Source organism: Schistocerca americana, chromosome 2 (genome assembly GCF_021461395.2).
Source record: "Schistocerca americana isolate TAMUIC-IGC-003095 chromosome 2, iqSchAmer2.1, whole genome shotgun sequence".
Lineage (NCBI taxonomy): Eukaryota > Metazoa > Arthropoda > Insecta > Orthoptera > Acrididae > Schistocerca > Schistocerca americana.
Genome location: NC_060120.1, coordinates 386781106 through 386798421, shown reverse-complemented (window position 1 = coordinate 386798421; position 17316 = coordinate 386781106). Strand labels below are relative to the sequence as shown.

At 41.5% G+C, this 17316-nt stretch overlaps 1 protein-coding gene across 2 annotated transcripts in view; it reads right to left on the bottom strand.

Moving 5' to 3' along the window:
• LOC124595552 (exocyst complex component 7) overlaps nt 1-17316 on the bottom strand; it is a 123857-nt gene that overhangs the window by 31238 nt on the left and 75303 nt on the right. For both annotated transcript variants that reach the window (XM_047134332.1, XM_047134333.1), the window contains exons 8-9: nt 16212-16396; nt 2624-2803 (exon numbers count right to left, since the gene is read on the bottom strand). In XM_047134332.1, the coding sequence (XP_046990288.1) occupies nt 2624-2803; nt 16212-16396 (365 nt within the window). The remainder of the gene's footprint in view (nt 1-2623; nt 2804-16211; nt 16397-17316) is intronic.

The following is a 17316-nucleotide window of genomic DNA, read 5'->3' as shown; positions in this document are numbered from 1 at the left end:
CCCACTTGTGATAGGATACTTTCCGGGACTGGATCAGACTCTGAATGTGGCTCTCCACCAGGGATACGACTTCCTCAAATCCTGCCCTGAAATGAGATCCATCCTTCATGAAATCCTCCCCACTCCACCAATAGTATCTTTCCGCCATCCACCTAACCTTTGTAACCTCTTGGTTCATACCTATGAAATCCCCAAACCACCTTCCCTACCCTCTGGCTCCTACCCTTGTAACTGCCCCCGGTGTAAAACCTGTCCCATGCACCCTCCCTTCCTAACCCGGAAGGTTTACACGATCAAAGGCAGAGCCACGTGTGAAAGCACCCACGTGATTACCAACTGACCTGCCTACACTGTGAAGCTTTCTATGTGGGAATGACCAGCAACAAACTGTCCATTCGCATGAACGGACACAGGCAGACAGTGTTTGTTGGTAATGAGGATCACTCTGTGGCTAAACATGCCTTGGCACAGTGTTACACTGTCTGGGTTATCTGGATACTTCCCACAAACACCAACCTATCAGAACTCCGGAGATGGGAACGTGCCCTTCAATATATCCTCTCGTCCCGTTACCCACCAGGCCTCAAACTCCGCTAATTTCAAGTTGCCGCTGCTCATACCTCACCTGTCATTCAACAACATCTTTGCCTCTGTACTTCCACCTCGACTGACACCTCTGGCCAGACTCTTTGCCTTTACACATGTCTGCTTGTGTCTGTATATGTGCATAAAGTAGACGTTTACATACACACATTTATATATTCGCAGATATTTGATTATCACCACAGTTCATAAGTTAATTGCAGGAAATACATAATTAATAAGTTGGAGGCTGGGATGAGGGTAACACATTTGTTCGTCATGGTTCTTTATATTTATACAGTTATATATTGGTATCTTAAACTGCAGTGGTGTGACTGCACCAATAATGCTGTGCAACATAACATTTTCCACAGTACTGAAACGACCAAGCTGGGCCTAGAAAAATCAGGAATTTACAAGGTTTTTTGGGACAACTGCCCAGCTTTTATCTTGGGTAGACCAGCAGAAGCTTCAATATAAGAAATGAAACACAAATGGACCCCTAACAGTCATACGACTGCAATTTAAGACACCAGTATATTTTTTTCATTTTATATTACCTGCAGTTAATTTATGAATTTTAGTGATAATCAAATATCTGTATATATTAAATGTGTGTATATGTGTGCCTATATATACATATATGTCTACTTTACAATATGAAGTCAGTTGGCTATGAAGTATTTCATCAATAATTTCCACTGACAGTAAAAAATCTAGTAAAAACGGTTTATCCTACTGTCTTTTAATAATGAGATTATGCTTAATGTGCAAACATTTTTCTGTTATTAACATGTTGCAATTTGCACATTCCACACATCATCTTTGCTCTGTTTACGCCCTTGGTCAGTATTTAATGAATGATATCCTAGCATCTTTGCTTAATTTAAACAAAAACATCAAGTGTATAACACAAGTGCGATGCTCAACATGCATTTTAAGAATAATATTATGAAGTGTGCCACAGTAATTTATTTACAGTATGTGTGCTGTGGTGGAATTCACGAATACATACATCAAGTTTTAGAACATTTACCTAACGAAAAATATTAATCATATAAAGAAGGCCATGGTAACCCAAAACTGGTTATGGTACTAAAATAAAACATTTAAAAAGCATTATTTATGGCTGGTTGCATCATTCACCAACTAACACTTCACATAATTCCAAAGAAAAATATCAACCTGGTGCCGTGAGCAATGTAGTACTCATGGTGATGGAAGAGATGATGTGACATAAGAGGATGCACAGACAAAAACAGACAGCTGTGTCCCATGTCTGAGTTGACTTATAGCACAGAGAGAGTGCTACAAAGCATTAATATTTTCATACCAGCATGCATTTGAAGAGAAATGGCATAATTGTAGTGTGAGTTAAGACTCAATTTCAAAGAGAACCTGCATAATTTTAGTGTGATTTCCAGCTTGCATTTGAAGAGAAATGGAAGAATTTTAGTCTATAATTATTTAGTCCACAATTTATAGTGTACTGTAGCAAATCAGCACATGAAAACTGGCTGCCACAGGAAATGTTAAAACCATTTCTTACATTGATGGTGGTTATATTTTAGCATAACAGATTCATTTTTGTACTTCTAGCATTAGCAACTGTCAAGTTGTTTTTACATGAATGCTATTTGTACATAAGCCAAATTCCATGTTTCCAATATACCAATAAGGATAGCGCAATTCAGCTGAGGAACTGATAAATACATACAAACTCAAGAAGGTAATATAATTCCAGAATACACTGCAGAAACACAGGTGAACTTTAGACGAGGGAAAAAAACAGACATTCACCACTCAATTTGTTAGGTAGTAGTTTTATACGCAGTTTCCTGTGCATGATCACTATGCAAAATCATTGCTACCATTTTTTCAATTCATGGCATTTTATTAGATCGTGCAGTTTTTCAATGTATGGCAAGTATAGAGGACAATGTTATCATATCCAAGAATAAAATTTCTATTAATCAGTATCTGTTCTAAATCTCATTTGGTAACAAAAACATCAAATTTAACAAGTGACAGGCATACTTACAGTTGTATGTAACATTCGCAGAATTGAGGAAAACTTGGCACGGACATTCTGGTCACAGCCTTCCATAGTTCGCTCAAACTCTGGCCTCAGGGTCAGTAGATGCTTCAAGATAGGGAAAACAACCAGGACTGCTGCGAAATCATGTCGGCTGATGCAACGTTTTGCTCTTGCTGCTATGCTCTGAAATTAAATAGTGACTGAGTGACATATAAATAAGAAATTATTTATGTAAATTATAATCTTTATCATTGGAAATAAGAGAAGCAATATAATGTCATTTAATTTCTCGAGAGCAATTACAGCCTTATAGTGGTTTTAAGAAGCATGCTTGCATTCTTCCACCAACAGCAATATCATGACACAATACAGTTTTCTTCTGTAGTCATAAAGTAACAAGAAATGATATAATTACATTACCCAAAGGCGTCTTTGTACATGAGGACCAAACCTGCTACATTCTACAACCTCCTTAGTGGCCTTTGAGAGATGTAAGCTATATGCTGGACCTAGGTTTCAGCTCTTTTTTCCTTTCTATAGCCAGTCATATTTCTATAATGTTTTTATGAACTATTATGCCCCAGTCAGTGCCATAAAAACTGTAAATACAGAAGTATCAAATTCTTTGCCTATCCTTGCTGACAACAGAATTTTAATTTTGCATCTAAATGTACAGTCAATCATAAACAAATGGTCAACTGTGAAACATACCCTATTCAGCAACCTAAACACATTAAGAGGATCAGACTGTTATATCCAGCCAACATCACACAGCTAAGAGAAAAATTCTCAGAACTTGAGTGGGATAGAGTATATAACTGTGATAGCAATGGCAATGCTTTTAACATATTTATTAACATACTAATAAGCTTAGTTCAAAGCTGCTGCCCACAAGTAACTGAAAAGGTGAAAACACATGGTCTATCAAACAAGAAAAAGTGGAACAATTGGTTCACTCCTAACCTGCATGGCCAGAGAAAAACTCTTATTGCCCTACATAAAATGGCTAAAACTGGTAATCTAGACTGGAAACAGAGGTACAAAGAAGACAGGAAGAGATACAGAACGGAAATACAGACAGCAAAGCAAAGAGCCAATAGAAAATTCCAAGCAACAAATGCAAAATAGCTTGGAAGGTAATCAACACAACAGCAGGAAAACATAAAAACATACAAGAATTTCCAATATTGCCAGATAAATTGAAAGAATTCTTTATAAACAGCACTAAGTATGAAGCTGCTCCTACCTCTGCACCAAATGATGCAACATCTGGAAGCTTTTTCCATACCATACCTGACAATAACGTATCCTTTAAATGGAAGCAGGTTACCTGCCAAATTGTACACAAAGTGGTCACAAACCTACAACCATCTTACAGTGAAGATCTGTATGGTATCTCAAACAACATCCTGAAACAAATAATTGACATAATTGTTGCCCCTCTTACCTTTCTGATCAGTAATACCTTTAAAACTGGAAAATTTCCTGAGGTCCTGAAGGCTCCTATTGTTGTCCCTATTTATGAAAAAGGGGAAAAAAACCTGAAAGTTATCGCCCAATATCTCTCATACCTATAATATCCAAGGTAATAGAATGTTGTATTAATTCAACTTTGCAACTATTTTGATGATCATAATCTTATCTCCTCGTCACTCTTTGGATTTAGGCCAGGTTTTCCTATAGTAAATGCACTAGCAACTCTTGTAACAGACATTCTTAATGGCTTTGAGAACAATTCCTACACATGTACCTTACTACTAGATCAAGTCCTACACATGTGCCTTACTACTACACTCCTGGAAATGGAAAAAAGAACACATGGACACCGGTGTGTCAGACCCACCATACTTGCTCCGGACACTGCGAGAGGGCTGTACAAGCAATGATCACACGCACGGCACAGCGGACACACCAGGAACCGCGGTGTTGGCCGTCGAATGGCGCTAGCTGCGCAACATTTGTGCACCGCCGCCGTCAGTGTCAGCCAGTTTGCCGTGGCATACGGAGCTCCATCGCAGTCTTTAACACTGGTAGCATGCCGCGACAGCGTGGACGTGAACCGTATGTGCAGTTGACGGACTTTGAGCGAGGGCGTATAGTGGGCATGCGGGAGGCCGGGTGGACGTACCGCCGAATTGCTCAACACGTGGGGCGTGAGGTCTCCACAGTACATCGATGTTGTCGCCAGTGGTCGGCGGAAAGTGCACGTGCCCGTCGACCTGGGACCGGACCGCAGCGACGCACGGATGCACGCCAAGACCGTAGGATCCTACGCAGTGCCGTAGGGGACCGCACCGCCACTTCCCAGCAAATTAGGGACACTGTTGCTCCTGGGGTATCGGCGAGGACCATTCGCAACCGTCTCCATGAAGCTGGGCTACGGTCCCGCACACCGTTAGGCCGTCTTCCGCTCACGCCCCAACATCGTGCAGCCCGCCTCCAGTGGTGTCGCGACAGGCGTGAATGGAGGGACGAATGGAGACGTGTCGTCTTCAGCGATGAGAGTCGCTTCTGCCTTGGTGCCAATGATGGTCGTATGCGTGTTTGGCGCCGTGCAGGTGAGCGCCACAATCAGGACTGCATACGACCGAGGCACACAGGGCCAACACCCGGCATCATGGTGTGGGGAGCGATCTCCTACACTGGCCGTACACCACTGGTGATCGTCGAGGGGACACTGAATAGTGCACGGTACATCCAAACCGTCATCGAGCCCATCGTTCTACCATTCCTAGACCGGCAAGGGAACTTGCTGTTCCAACAGGACAATGCACGTCCGCATGTATCCCGTGCCACCCAACGTGCTCTAGAAGGTGTAAGTCAACTACCCTGGCCAGCAAGATCTCCGGATCTGTCCCCCATTGAGCATGTTTGGGACTGGATGAAGCGTCGTCTCACGCGGTCTGCACGTCCAGCACGAACGCTGGTCCAACTGAGGCGCCAGGTGGAAATGGCATGGCAAGCCGTTCCACAGGACTACATCCAGCATCTCTACGATCGTCTCCATGGGAGAATAGCAGCCTGCATTGCTGCGAAAGGTGGATATACACTGTACTAGTGCCGACATTGTGCATGCTCTGTTGCCTGTGTCTATGTGCCTGTGGTTCTGTCAGTGTGATCATGTGATGTATCTGACCCCAGGAATGTGTCAATAAAGTTTCCCCTTCCTGGGACAATGAATTCACGGTGTTCTTATTTCAATTTCCAGGAGTGTAGATCTGAGCAAAGCATTTGATACTGTGTCACATGAAATACTCATAAATAAGTTGGAGTGCTATGGTATCAAGAATAATGAACTGACACTAATTGGATCATATTTGACTAACAGAACTCAAGTGGTCATGGTAAATAACTGTCAATCAAATGCCCTGCCAGTAGTTAAAGGTGTGCCACAAGCCTCAGTGCTTGGGCCATTCCTTTTCTTAATTACATGAATGACTTGCCTACTTTCTTGCCTGACAAGCCAATAATATATGCTGATGACACTACCCTGATTACTATGGGCCATAAATTGGAGGAGGAGGAACAAAAAACAAAAGCTAGTCTTGAAAAGGCTGCCATATGGCTCCACAGTAACATGCTAATCCTAAACAATAGCAAAACTGATACTATGTTTTTCTACCTGCACAAGCTTAACGAAAAAGTAAATGAATCAGACTCAGTAAGGCTTCTTGGAATCCACCTGGATCCTAAAATGACTTGGAACTGCCATACCGAACAGTTATGTACCAAACTATCAAGAGTAGTCTTCTTGTTAAAGAAATTAAAAACATTAATTAGCAAACAACTTTTAACTTCTTACTTTGCCTTCTTTCAGGGTCACCTCCAGTATGCAATAAAACTATGGGGTAACTCTCATGGTGCTCAGACAGTGTGCATGTGGAGCATTTTAAAGACCTCAGCATCTTGACTGTACCTTCCCTTTACATTACAACATGTCTTCTCTCTACAAAAAATCAAATACATACACTACCTTGCAAAACAGACATCCGTTCACATGAAACTAGATACAGAAATAACGTAGATGTAGATTTTGTAAGACTGTGTAAGGCCCAAAGTAGCTTCAAACAAATAGGGATGAAATTATATAACAAGCTACCACCACCAGTGAGAGACTTACCATGTGATACCTTCCGTAAGCACATTCACAAATTGTTAATTGATAAGTGTATGTATAGTATTAAGGAATTCGAATGTATATACTATAGTATAGTATAGTATAGTATTGCCCCCCATGAACCATGGACCTTGCCGTTGGTGGGGAGGCTTGCGTGCCTCAGCGATACAGATGGCCGTACCGTAGGTGCAACCACAACGGAGGGGTATCTGTTGAGAGGCCAGACAAACATGTGGTTCCTGAAGAGGGGCAGCAGCCTTTTCAGTAGTTGCAGGGGCAACAGTCTGAATGATTGACTGATCTGGCCTTGTAACATTAACCAAAACGGCCTTGCTGTGCTGGTACTGCGAACGGCTGAGAGCAAGGGGAAACTACAGCCGTAATTTTTCCCAAGGACATGCAGCTTTACTGTATGATTAAATGATGATGGCATCCTCTTGGGTAAAATATTCCGGAGGTAAAATAGTCCCCCATTCGGATCTCCGGGCGGGGACTACTCAGGAGGACGTCGTTATCAGGAGAAAGAAAACTGGCATTCTACGGATCGGAGCGTGGAATGTCAGATCCCGTAATCAGGCAGGTAGGTTAGAAAATTTAAAAAGGGAAATGGATAGGTTAAAGTTAGATATAGTGGGAATTAGTGAAGTTCGGTGGCAGGAGGAACAAGACTTTTGGTACGGTGATTACAGGGTTATAAATACAAAATCAAATAAGGGTAATGCAGGAGTAGGTTTAATAATGAATAAAAAAAATAGGAGTGCGGGTTAGCTACTACAAACAGCATAGTGAACGCATTATTGTGGCCAAGATAGACACAAAGCCCATGCCTACTACAGTAGTACAAGTTTATATCCCAACTAGCTCTGCAGATGATGAAGAAATTGATGAAATGTATGACGAGATAAAAGAAATTATTCAGGTAGTGAAGGGAGACGAAAATTTAATAGTCATGGGTGACTGGAATTCGTCAGTAGGAAAAGGAAGAGAAGGAAACATAGTAGGTGAATATGGATTGGGGGGAAGAAATGAAAGAGGAAGCCGCCTTGTAGAATTTTGCACAGAGCATAACTTAATCATAGCTAACACTTGGTTCAAGAATCATGAAAGAAGGTTTTTTTTTTTTGTTTGTTTGGCTTTAGGGCGCAAAACTGCTATGGTCATTAGCGCCCGGTCCGTGACTTAGGAAACAATAAAAAACCGGAAATGGAAACCAGCAGCAATGGGAACGAAAGTCATAAAATTTGAGAAACTAAAAGCAGGAGGAGGGCTTAAAAATCCACTACAGAAAGAGGTTGGTTGTCCCCAAAAAAAGCTTCAAATGACTGACGTCATTTCACTGGCACTAATAAATTCGAGAACGCGATCGGCTGAGCGCGTGTCATCTGCTAAAATCGACGATATATCAGGCGATAGCTGTAGACGGGAGCGTAACGGATTAAAATAGGGGCACTCAATTAAAAGGTGTCTTACTGTCCACAGCTGAGAGCAGTGGGGACAGAGTGGGGGAGGATCGCCACTTAAAAGATGTCGATGGCTAAAAAGACAGTGCCCTATCCGAAGTCTAGTTAAAATTATCTCCTCCCGACGACGCGTTCGGGAGGAAGAGGTCCAAGCACAAGGAAGAGCTTTGACGTCCCGCAATTTATTATGGGGAAGTGTCGACCAATGCGCGTGCCATAAATGAACAACTCTGTGACATAAAACGCTCCGTAGATCGGTGAAGGGAATCGACTGAATAGCTGGCCGAGGAAGAGAGACTGCAGCCTTGGCCGCTATATCGGCCGCCTCATTCCCACAGATACCAGCGTGTCCCGGGAGCCAGAGGAACGCCACCGAGACGCCCCCCAGGTGGAGCAAGCGCAGACAGTCCTGAATCCGTTGGACCAGAGGGTGCACAGGGTAAAGAGCTTGGAGACTGAGGAGAGAGCTGAGAGAATCTGAGCAGATAACGTACTGTATCCGCTGATGGCGGCGGATGTAGTGGACAGCCTGGAGAACAGCGTAAAGCTCCGCAGTATAAACCGAACACTGGTCGGGAAGCCGAAAGTGATTTGGTGTGTCGCCAACAATATAGGCACTCCCTACACCTAACGATGTTTTCGAGCCGTCGGTGTAAATAAATGTGGCGTCCGTCATTTGTGCACATAGAGCAGCAAATACCCGACGATAAAGAAGTGAAGGGGTACCATCCTTGGGAAATCGACAAAGGTCTCGGAGCAGGCAGATCCGGGGACGGAGCCAAGGCGGTGCTGTACCCCAAGTTGTCAAGAAGGTTTTAGGAAAGCGGAAGGAAAGAGAATGGAGCAGTTGACGGAAGCGGACTCCCGGTGGTAGTAGGGAGGAGGGGCTGCCTGGGTACCCTACATCAAAGGAGGCGTCGAAAAAAATGTCATGGGCTGGATTAGCAGGCATGGAAGACAGATGGCTAGCATAACGACTCAGAAGAACTGCTCGCCGATTGGACAGCGGAGGTTCAGCTGTCTCAGCATAAAGGCTTTCCACAGGGCTGGTGTAAAAAGCTCCAGACACTAAACGTAATCCACGATGGTGGATAGAGTCGAGACGCCGAAGAATAGACGGCCGAGCAGAGGAGTAGACTATGCTTCCATAGTCCAATTTCGAGCGCACTAAGGCGCGATAAAGGCGGAGAAGGACCACTCGGTCCGCTCCCCAGGAGGTACCATTCAAGACACGGAGTGTGTTGAGGGATCGCAGACAGCGAGCCGAAAGATAGGAAACGTGGGAGGACCAGCACAGTTTTCTGTCAAACATAAGACCTAAGAATTTAGCGACGTCTGATGAAAGAAGGTTGTATACCTGGAAGAATCCTGGAGATACTAAAAGGTATCAGATAGATTACATAATGGTAAGACAGAGATTTAGGAACCAGGTTTTAAATTGTAAGACATTTCCAGGGGCAGATGTGGATTCTGACCACAATCTATTGGTTATGAACTGCAGATTGAAACTGAAGAAACTGCAAAAAGGCGGGAATTTAAGGAGATGGGACTTGGATAAACTGAAAGAACCAGAGGTTGTAGAGAGTTTCAGGGAGAGCACAAGGGAACAATTGACAGGAATGGGCAAAAGAAATATAGTAGAAGAAGAATGGGTAGCTCTGAGGGATGAAGTAGTGAAGGCAGCAGAGGATCAAGTAGGTAAAAAGATGAGGGCTAATAGAAATCCTTGGGTAACAGAAGAAATATTGAATTTAATTGATGAAAGGAGAAAATATAAAAATGCAGTAAATGAAGCAGGCAAAAAGGAATACAAACGTCTCAAAAATGAGATTGACAGGAAGTGCAAAATGGCTAAGCAGGGATGGCTAGAGTACAAATGTAAGGATGTACAGGCTTGTCTCACTAGGGGTAAGATAGATACTGCCTACAGGAAAATTAAAGAGGCCTTTGGAGAGAAAAATTAAAGAGGCCTTTGGAGAGAAGAGAACCACTTGTATGAATATCAAGAGCTCAGATGGCAACCCAGTTCTAAGCAAAGAAAGGAAGGCAGAAAGGTGGAAGGAGTATATAGAGGGTTTATACAAGGGCGATGTACTTCAGGACAATATTATGGAAATGGAAGAGGATGTAGATGAAGATGAAATGGGAGATAAGACACTGCGTGAAGAGTTTGACAGAGCACTGAAAGACCTGAGTTGAAACAAGGCCCCGGGAGTAGACAACATTCCATTAGAAGTACTGATGGCCTTGGGAGAGCCAGTCATGACAAAACTCTACCATCTGGTGAGCAAGATGTATGACACAGGCGAAATACCCACAGACTTCAAGAAGAATATAATAATTCCAATCCCAAAGAAAGCAGGTGTTGACAGATGTGAAAATTACAGAACTATCAGTTTAATAAGTCACAGCTGCAAAATACTAATGCGAATTCTTTACAGATGAATGGAAAAACTGGTAGAAGCGGACCTCGGGGAGGATCAGTTTGGATTCCGTAGAAATGTTGGAACACGTGAGGCAATACTAACCTTACGACTTATCTTAGAAGAAAGATTAAGAAAAGGCAAACCTACGTTTCTAGCATTTGTAGACTTAGAGAAAGCTTTTGACAACGTTAACTGGAATACTCTCTTTCAAACTCTGAAGGTGGCAGGGGTCAAATACAGGGAGCGAAAGGCTATTTACAATTTGTACAGAAACCAGATGGCAGTTATAAGAGTCGAGAGGCATGAAAGGGAAGCAGTGGTTGGGAAAGGAGTGAGACAGGGTTGTAACCTCTACCCGATGTTATTCAATCTGTACGAGGGCCGTTCAGAAAGTAACCTCCGGTTGATTTAAAAAAATACACCAAGTTAAATAAAAATATTTTAATATATACATCTTACAACTACATCTTTGCACTATTTTTCTACATAGTCTCCATAGCGATTGAGGCACTTATCGTATCTCTTCACAAGCTTTGAAATTCCTTCTGCATAAAAATCACCCGCTTGTGCCTGGAGCCAGCCTGTGACCGCATCTTTGAGCTCTTCGTCGTCATCAAACCGCTGTGACCCGAGCCATTTCTTCAAATGCATGAAGAGGTGATAATCACTTGGCGCCAGGTCTGGGCTGTAAGGTGGATGGTTGATAACGTCCTACTTGAAGGACTCAAGAAGGGCCGTTGTTCTGCGAGCAGAGTGAGGACGGGCGTTATCGTGCAGAAAAACGATACCGGAAGTCAGCATGCCACGGCGTTTGTTCTGTATAGCCCGTCGTAACTTTTTTATTGTTTCACAGTACACGTCTTGATTAATGGTCGTACCACGTTCCATGAATTCAACCAACAACACCCCTTTGGCATCCCAAAACACCGTTGCCATCAGTTTTCTGGCAGAAAAATCTTGCGAGGCTTTTCTTGGTTTGGTAGGCGAATTTGAATGTGCCCAAATCTTTGATTGTTCTTTTGTCTCAGGGTTCACGTACTTAATCCAGGTTTCGTCACCGGTCACGATTCTATTTAACAATGGTTCTCCTTCGTCCTCATAACGTGACAGAAAGTCTAATGCAGAGGCCATTCTTTGAGTTTTGTGGTGGTCGGTAAGAATTTTGGGCACCCATCGTGCACAGAACTTACGGTAACCCAATCTTGCTGTCACTATATCGTACAAGAGAGTCTTAGAAATCTGTGGAAAACCAGTAGACAACTCCGACATTGAGAAACGTCGATTTTCACGAACTTTTGCATCAACTGTCTGAACGAGTTCGTCAGTCACCAATGATGGTCTACCACTCCTCTCTTCATCATGAACGTTTTCTCGTCCACTTTTAAATAAACATACCCATTCACGGACAACTCCTTCACTCATAACTCTTGGTCCGTACACGGCACAAAGCTCACGATGAATAGCTGCTGCAGAATATCCTTTGGCTGTAAAAAACCTTATGACAGCACGCACTTCAAATTTGGCGGGGTTTTCTATTGCAGAACACATTTCAAACTGCCACAAAAACTAAACTAGTGCAGGTACGACGTTCACTCGACCACGGCTTGATGCCGACTGACCTGTTGAGTGCGTGAACGCACAGATGGCGTCGCTACTCCCCCCACAACCTGCACTGTGACCAATCGGAGGTTACTTTCTGAACCGCCCAGGCAAACCTACGTTTCTAGCATTTGTAGACTTAGAGAAAGCTTTTGAGAACATTAACTGGAATACTCTCTTTCAAATTCTGAAGGTGGCAGGGGTCAAATACAGGGAGCGAAAGGCTATTTACAATTTGTACAGAAACCAGATGGCAGTTATAAGAGTCGAGGGGCATGAAAGGGAAGCAGTGGTTGGGAAAGGAGTGAGACAGGGTTGTAGCCTCTCCCCGATGTTATTCAATCTGTATATTGAGCAAGCAGTAAAGGAAACAAAAGAAAAATTCGGAGTAGGTATTAAAATTCATGGAGAAGTAGTAAAAACTTTGAGGTTTGCCAATGACATTGTAATTCTGTCAGAGACAGCAAAGGACTTGGAAGAGCAGTTGAACGGAATGGACAGTGTCTTGAAAGGAGGATATAAGATGAACATCAACAAAAGCAAAACGAGGATAATGGAATGTAGTCAAATTAAATCGGGTGATGCTGAGGGGATTAGATTAGGAAATGAGACACTTAAAGTAGTAAAGGAGTTTTGCTATTTAGGGAGTAAAATAACTGATGATGGTCGAAGTAGAGAGGATATAAAATGTAGACTGGCAATGGCAAGGAAATCGTTTCTGAATAAGAGAAATTTGTTAACATCGAGTATAGATTTAAGTGTCAGGAAGTCGTTTCTGGAAGTATTTGTATGGAGTGTAGCCATGAATGGAAGTGAAACATGGACGATAACCAGTTTGGACAAGAAGCGAATAGAAGCTTTCGAAATGTGGTGCTACAGAAGAATGCTGAAGATAAGGTGGGTAGATCACGTAACTAATGTGGAGGTATTGAATAGGATTGGGGAGAAGAGAAGTTTGTGGCACAACTTGACTAGGAGAAGGGATCGGTTGGTAGGACATGTTTTGAGGCATCAAGGGATCACAAATTTAGCATTGGACGGCAGCGTGGAGGGTAAAAATCGTAGAGGGAGACCAAGAGATCAATACACTAAGCAGATTCAGATGGATGTAGGTTGCAGTAAGTACTGGGAGATGAAGAAGCTTGCACAGGATAGAGTAGCATGGAGAGCTGCATGAAACCAGTCTCAGGACTGAAGACCACAACAACAACAACAACAACAACAACTCTAAAGATGTTGCCCAGGAGACACCTGAATAATAAAATTTTCCCATTTGCACTAATATTTATTTTTCTCGCCTACTAGACTTTTGTGTGCTTAAAATACATAAATGTGTTATATTCTGATTGATAGTCGTTTTTTTAACATTTTTTTTCATTCACTATCACACATGTACGTTCAAGGATGAAAGAGACATGCACGTTCAAGGGACATGAACGTTCAAAGAAGAAACAGAAACAGATTAAAATATAGGGTGTTACACATATGACACAAGTCTCATCTCCAGTGCTGTGCTACATGTGATACCAAAGAGACAGGCTCTAATTACCACATATTCTCCAGTTTGTTCTTCAGACAGTCACAAGGGCATTTTGATTTTAGTTTAACTAGAGTTGTTCCAAGCAGCTTAGGAAAGAAATCTGAGAAAATCATACTGCTTAACACTTAAGACTGGTACGTCAGTAGCATCTCTTACAGAGCCGTACGTAAACTAAAACCTTCCACAGTAATTGTACTGCAACAAATGATATTGTTGCACAACATCAGTACTCAAACTGGCTACACAGTCTATGCATGGTGGATTGGTTGATTCTGAAATGCTGTTTTTTCCTGGTGAAGCACAGACGCATTTAACAGGATACTCAAACTCCCAGAAAAATTAATGCTAGAGTTCTAAAAATTCCCATCAATTAAGAACCCATGTATTATTTCAAAATAGGCCTGTGATGTGCAATTAGTACAATGCAAATTACTGGACCAATAATGTCCCATCACATCATAATTTCTGAAAGGTATATGAACAAGAGACTGCAAGCTGTTTTTCAGAGAACTAACAACTAACAAAAAGATTTACGGCTATAACATCTAGGAGCACACAATGTCAATGCATCTATATGACAGTACTAACTGCAGTGTTCAACACTGTCTGGGATCTTTAATATCTGCTACACAAAGTGATTGGCCCTCTGCCTTGTTGATACTCATAGCAAATGCAAGCTGCATGGGAAACTGCAATCACTTCACATCAAAGGGCATATTGAAATGACTGGCTATCAACGGAATGCCTGCAGCATACCATGTGATGGTGGTGGTCTCTATTACATCAGACAATGGGTTCTTCACAGCCAGTCTTGTTCTGTTGCAAATGTAACAATGGCATTTAATCAATAAATAAGAATTTGCAATTATATTTCTGTCAAATTCTCGGGCTTTTGCTTTTCCCAAGATCTAGTGAAGCCTGATTGTACGATCTCCATAACAGGTATTGCCAACGTAATTTATTCTCACGATAGGAATTACAGATACTTTACCACGATATATTTTGTTTGTTAGACATTTAATTTTCATTAATTTTCTTCATTGTTTCATTTGAACACAGAAATTTGAAGTAAATCAGCCAAGAACTTTGAAGAAAATCGGTCAAAGTACTTTTCCAGATGTTTAATAACAAAATTTCTCCTTTTTTTGGTAACAACCTTTCTCCTTTACATAATGTTATGCCAAGGTGATCTTCATCTTGTCTTAAAGGAAAAAAGTACAAAATTTTATCAAGATCAGAATACAACTGTACATTTTTATACATTACAGACACACAGACAGACATTCTTCTGACAGAAACTACTAATAATGCTACTGCTACACCAGTCGCTAAATGGCACAATGATTTTCTTGCGTTTCTTTCCAATGATGGTCATAACTCATCTAATTCATCTAAAACGATTACACCGCATGTCACTGTCTGAACCATTTGTGACAACTGGAGTTGGCCTTCTAGGTAGTTGTTCCTGCATAGTGCCAACTTAGCTTTGCCCTGTATTTGTTAGTGAAGGGTCAATATATTATAAGGCAGATTTAATCTTAAGCTTATACAATATTCTGTCTCATCTCTAAGTATACAAGAAGCTATGCAGAATTTGCATTGCTATTCTCTTATCTAAAATCGAACTGTACCTTACAGCATGCTCGTACTCAGAAAGGCCAAAACCTATATTTTCGTGTTGAGTTCTGAGAATTGTGTAGCTACATTTTAATATGAAAAACTCTCCCATTGGTGAAGATTATGTTGAGGAGTATCTGAAGTCCTGGCTCCTGACAGGATACAAATTGATGACTTCCTGAGACTCAAAATACATTTATTCATGCAGTTACACACTGTATTCAAAAAATTCCACAGTGAAGAAAGCCTCCATAGACTGAGAATGAGTTAAATAATAGATTGACATAAGTAAGCACTGTAGATTACTTCTGTTATCTATAGTAACAACCAATTATGACTGGTGCAAGAAGATGTCTTATAGAGTAAAACTACCTTTTCACATACTCATGGACAACACTCTCTTAGACATTTCATTGTTCGTGGAAATGTCACAAAGTTTATAGTTATTTATGAACAAGTCATGCATGTAGGTTCAACATTAAACAGACATCTAATCTTAACTCACTCTAACTCTTAAAGTTTACTGAAATATTCACATCACACACTTATCTATAGAATACAGCTTCCATGCAACAGTTGTTCTTGTATTACTTGTAGTACAAAGAGAGAGAGAGAGAGAGAGAGAGAGAGAGAGAGAGAGAGAGAGTGTACACACATTCAGAGAATGTACCGATTACTGATGGATAATTTCATTGAGAAGCATGTTGAAATCACAAGAAGTAGTAGGATTCATTCCCAGTGTCTAAAAATGATAAATTTTTCTTCAATTTCATTTTAAACAATGCAATAAAAACTATTTGATCCCCTCTGGTGTACGCTAGAATAGACTTACTTCACCATCCTGTACAACCATATCCATGGCTTCCCGTATAACAATTTCAAACACTTGGTGTTGATGCTGCAGAGGTACAATACCAGCCATAAGAGCTCTCTCACCTTGCATTAGCCTCTGTAATGCAACTACACACACTAGATAATTTTCCATTTCTTGTTCATCCACAACATCTTCGCGTGATTCTGAAAGAAGCATTTTATAATTACCACTTCAGTTACAATGTGTTACACACAGGGCCTTAAAGTAGAAACTGGCTAAATAATAAGTTTACTCCTAACTTGACAACTTTTATAACAGTACATATAGATCAGAGATTGACACACAAAGCACAGAGAGGTATATCATCATACTGAGTTGCAGAAGTAGTGTTTTGTCTGTGCCTGGTATTCATTTAGTTTTATAAACCTATGGTTCATTTATTCTCCATTCCTGCTAAGTTAAGCATGCCTATAGCATAGAAGAGCATAATAACAGACTAACAGTAACATACCGGCTCAGTTTATGGAGTTAAATATATCTAAATTCATAATTTATTATGGTATTTATTTGAATATTATACAGCATCTCAAGGAAGTTTTTCAAGGAAACTAAAGATGCACATGATCCGAGTCACAAAATGGACTTTATACTGGAAGACAGCAACAAACTTTCAGCTGTTCTGAAAGCAGGGCAGAGAACCGCTAATGCTAGAGATATGACTATGCCTCTCTCCCTCCGAGCCTCCCTCCCCCCCCCCCCCCCCCCCCACCCTTGAATTAGCAAGTATATTGGTAACTTACAAGGACACAGTAAGGCTAGCCAGTACTTAGTTAAAGGAGGTGAAATTCTGAAATGGCAAGTACTGCCAACAGAAACAATTAGAAGCACAAAAAATTATACCTAGCCTTTGGAACTTTTATGTTCCTTCCTTAGAGAGGGCAAAGGGACATATTGGGAAGGAGAGGCACATCACTCAGACCTCAAGCTGTGAGTTACCCACCTCTTGTTTATGAGTTAAGCGATCAGACATTGCTTAATCATCATCTTGCATATACTAACAAGCTGTTCCTACATATACACACTGAGTTCATACCTTGCTTGTTCTATCTCCTGTCTTACTATA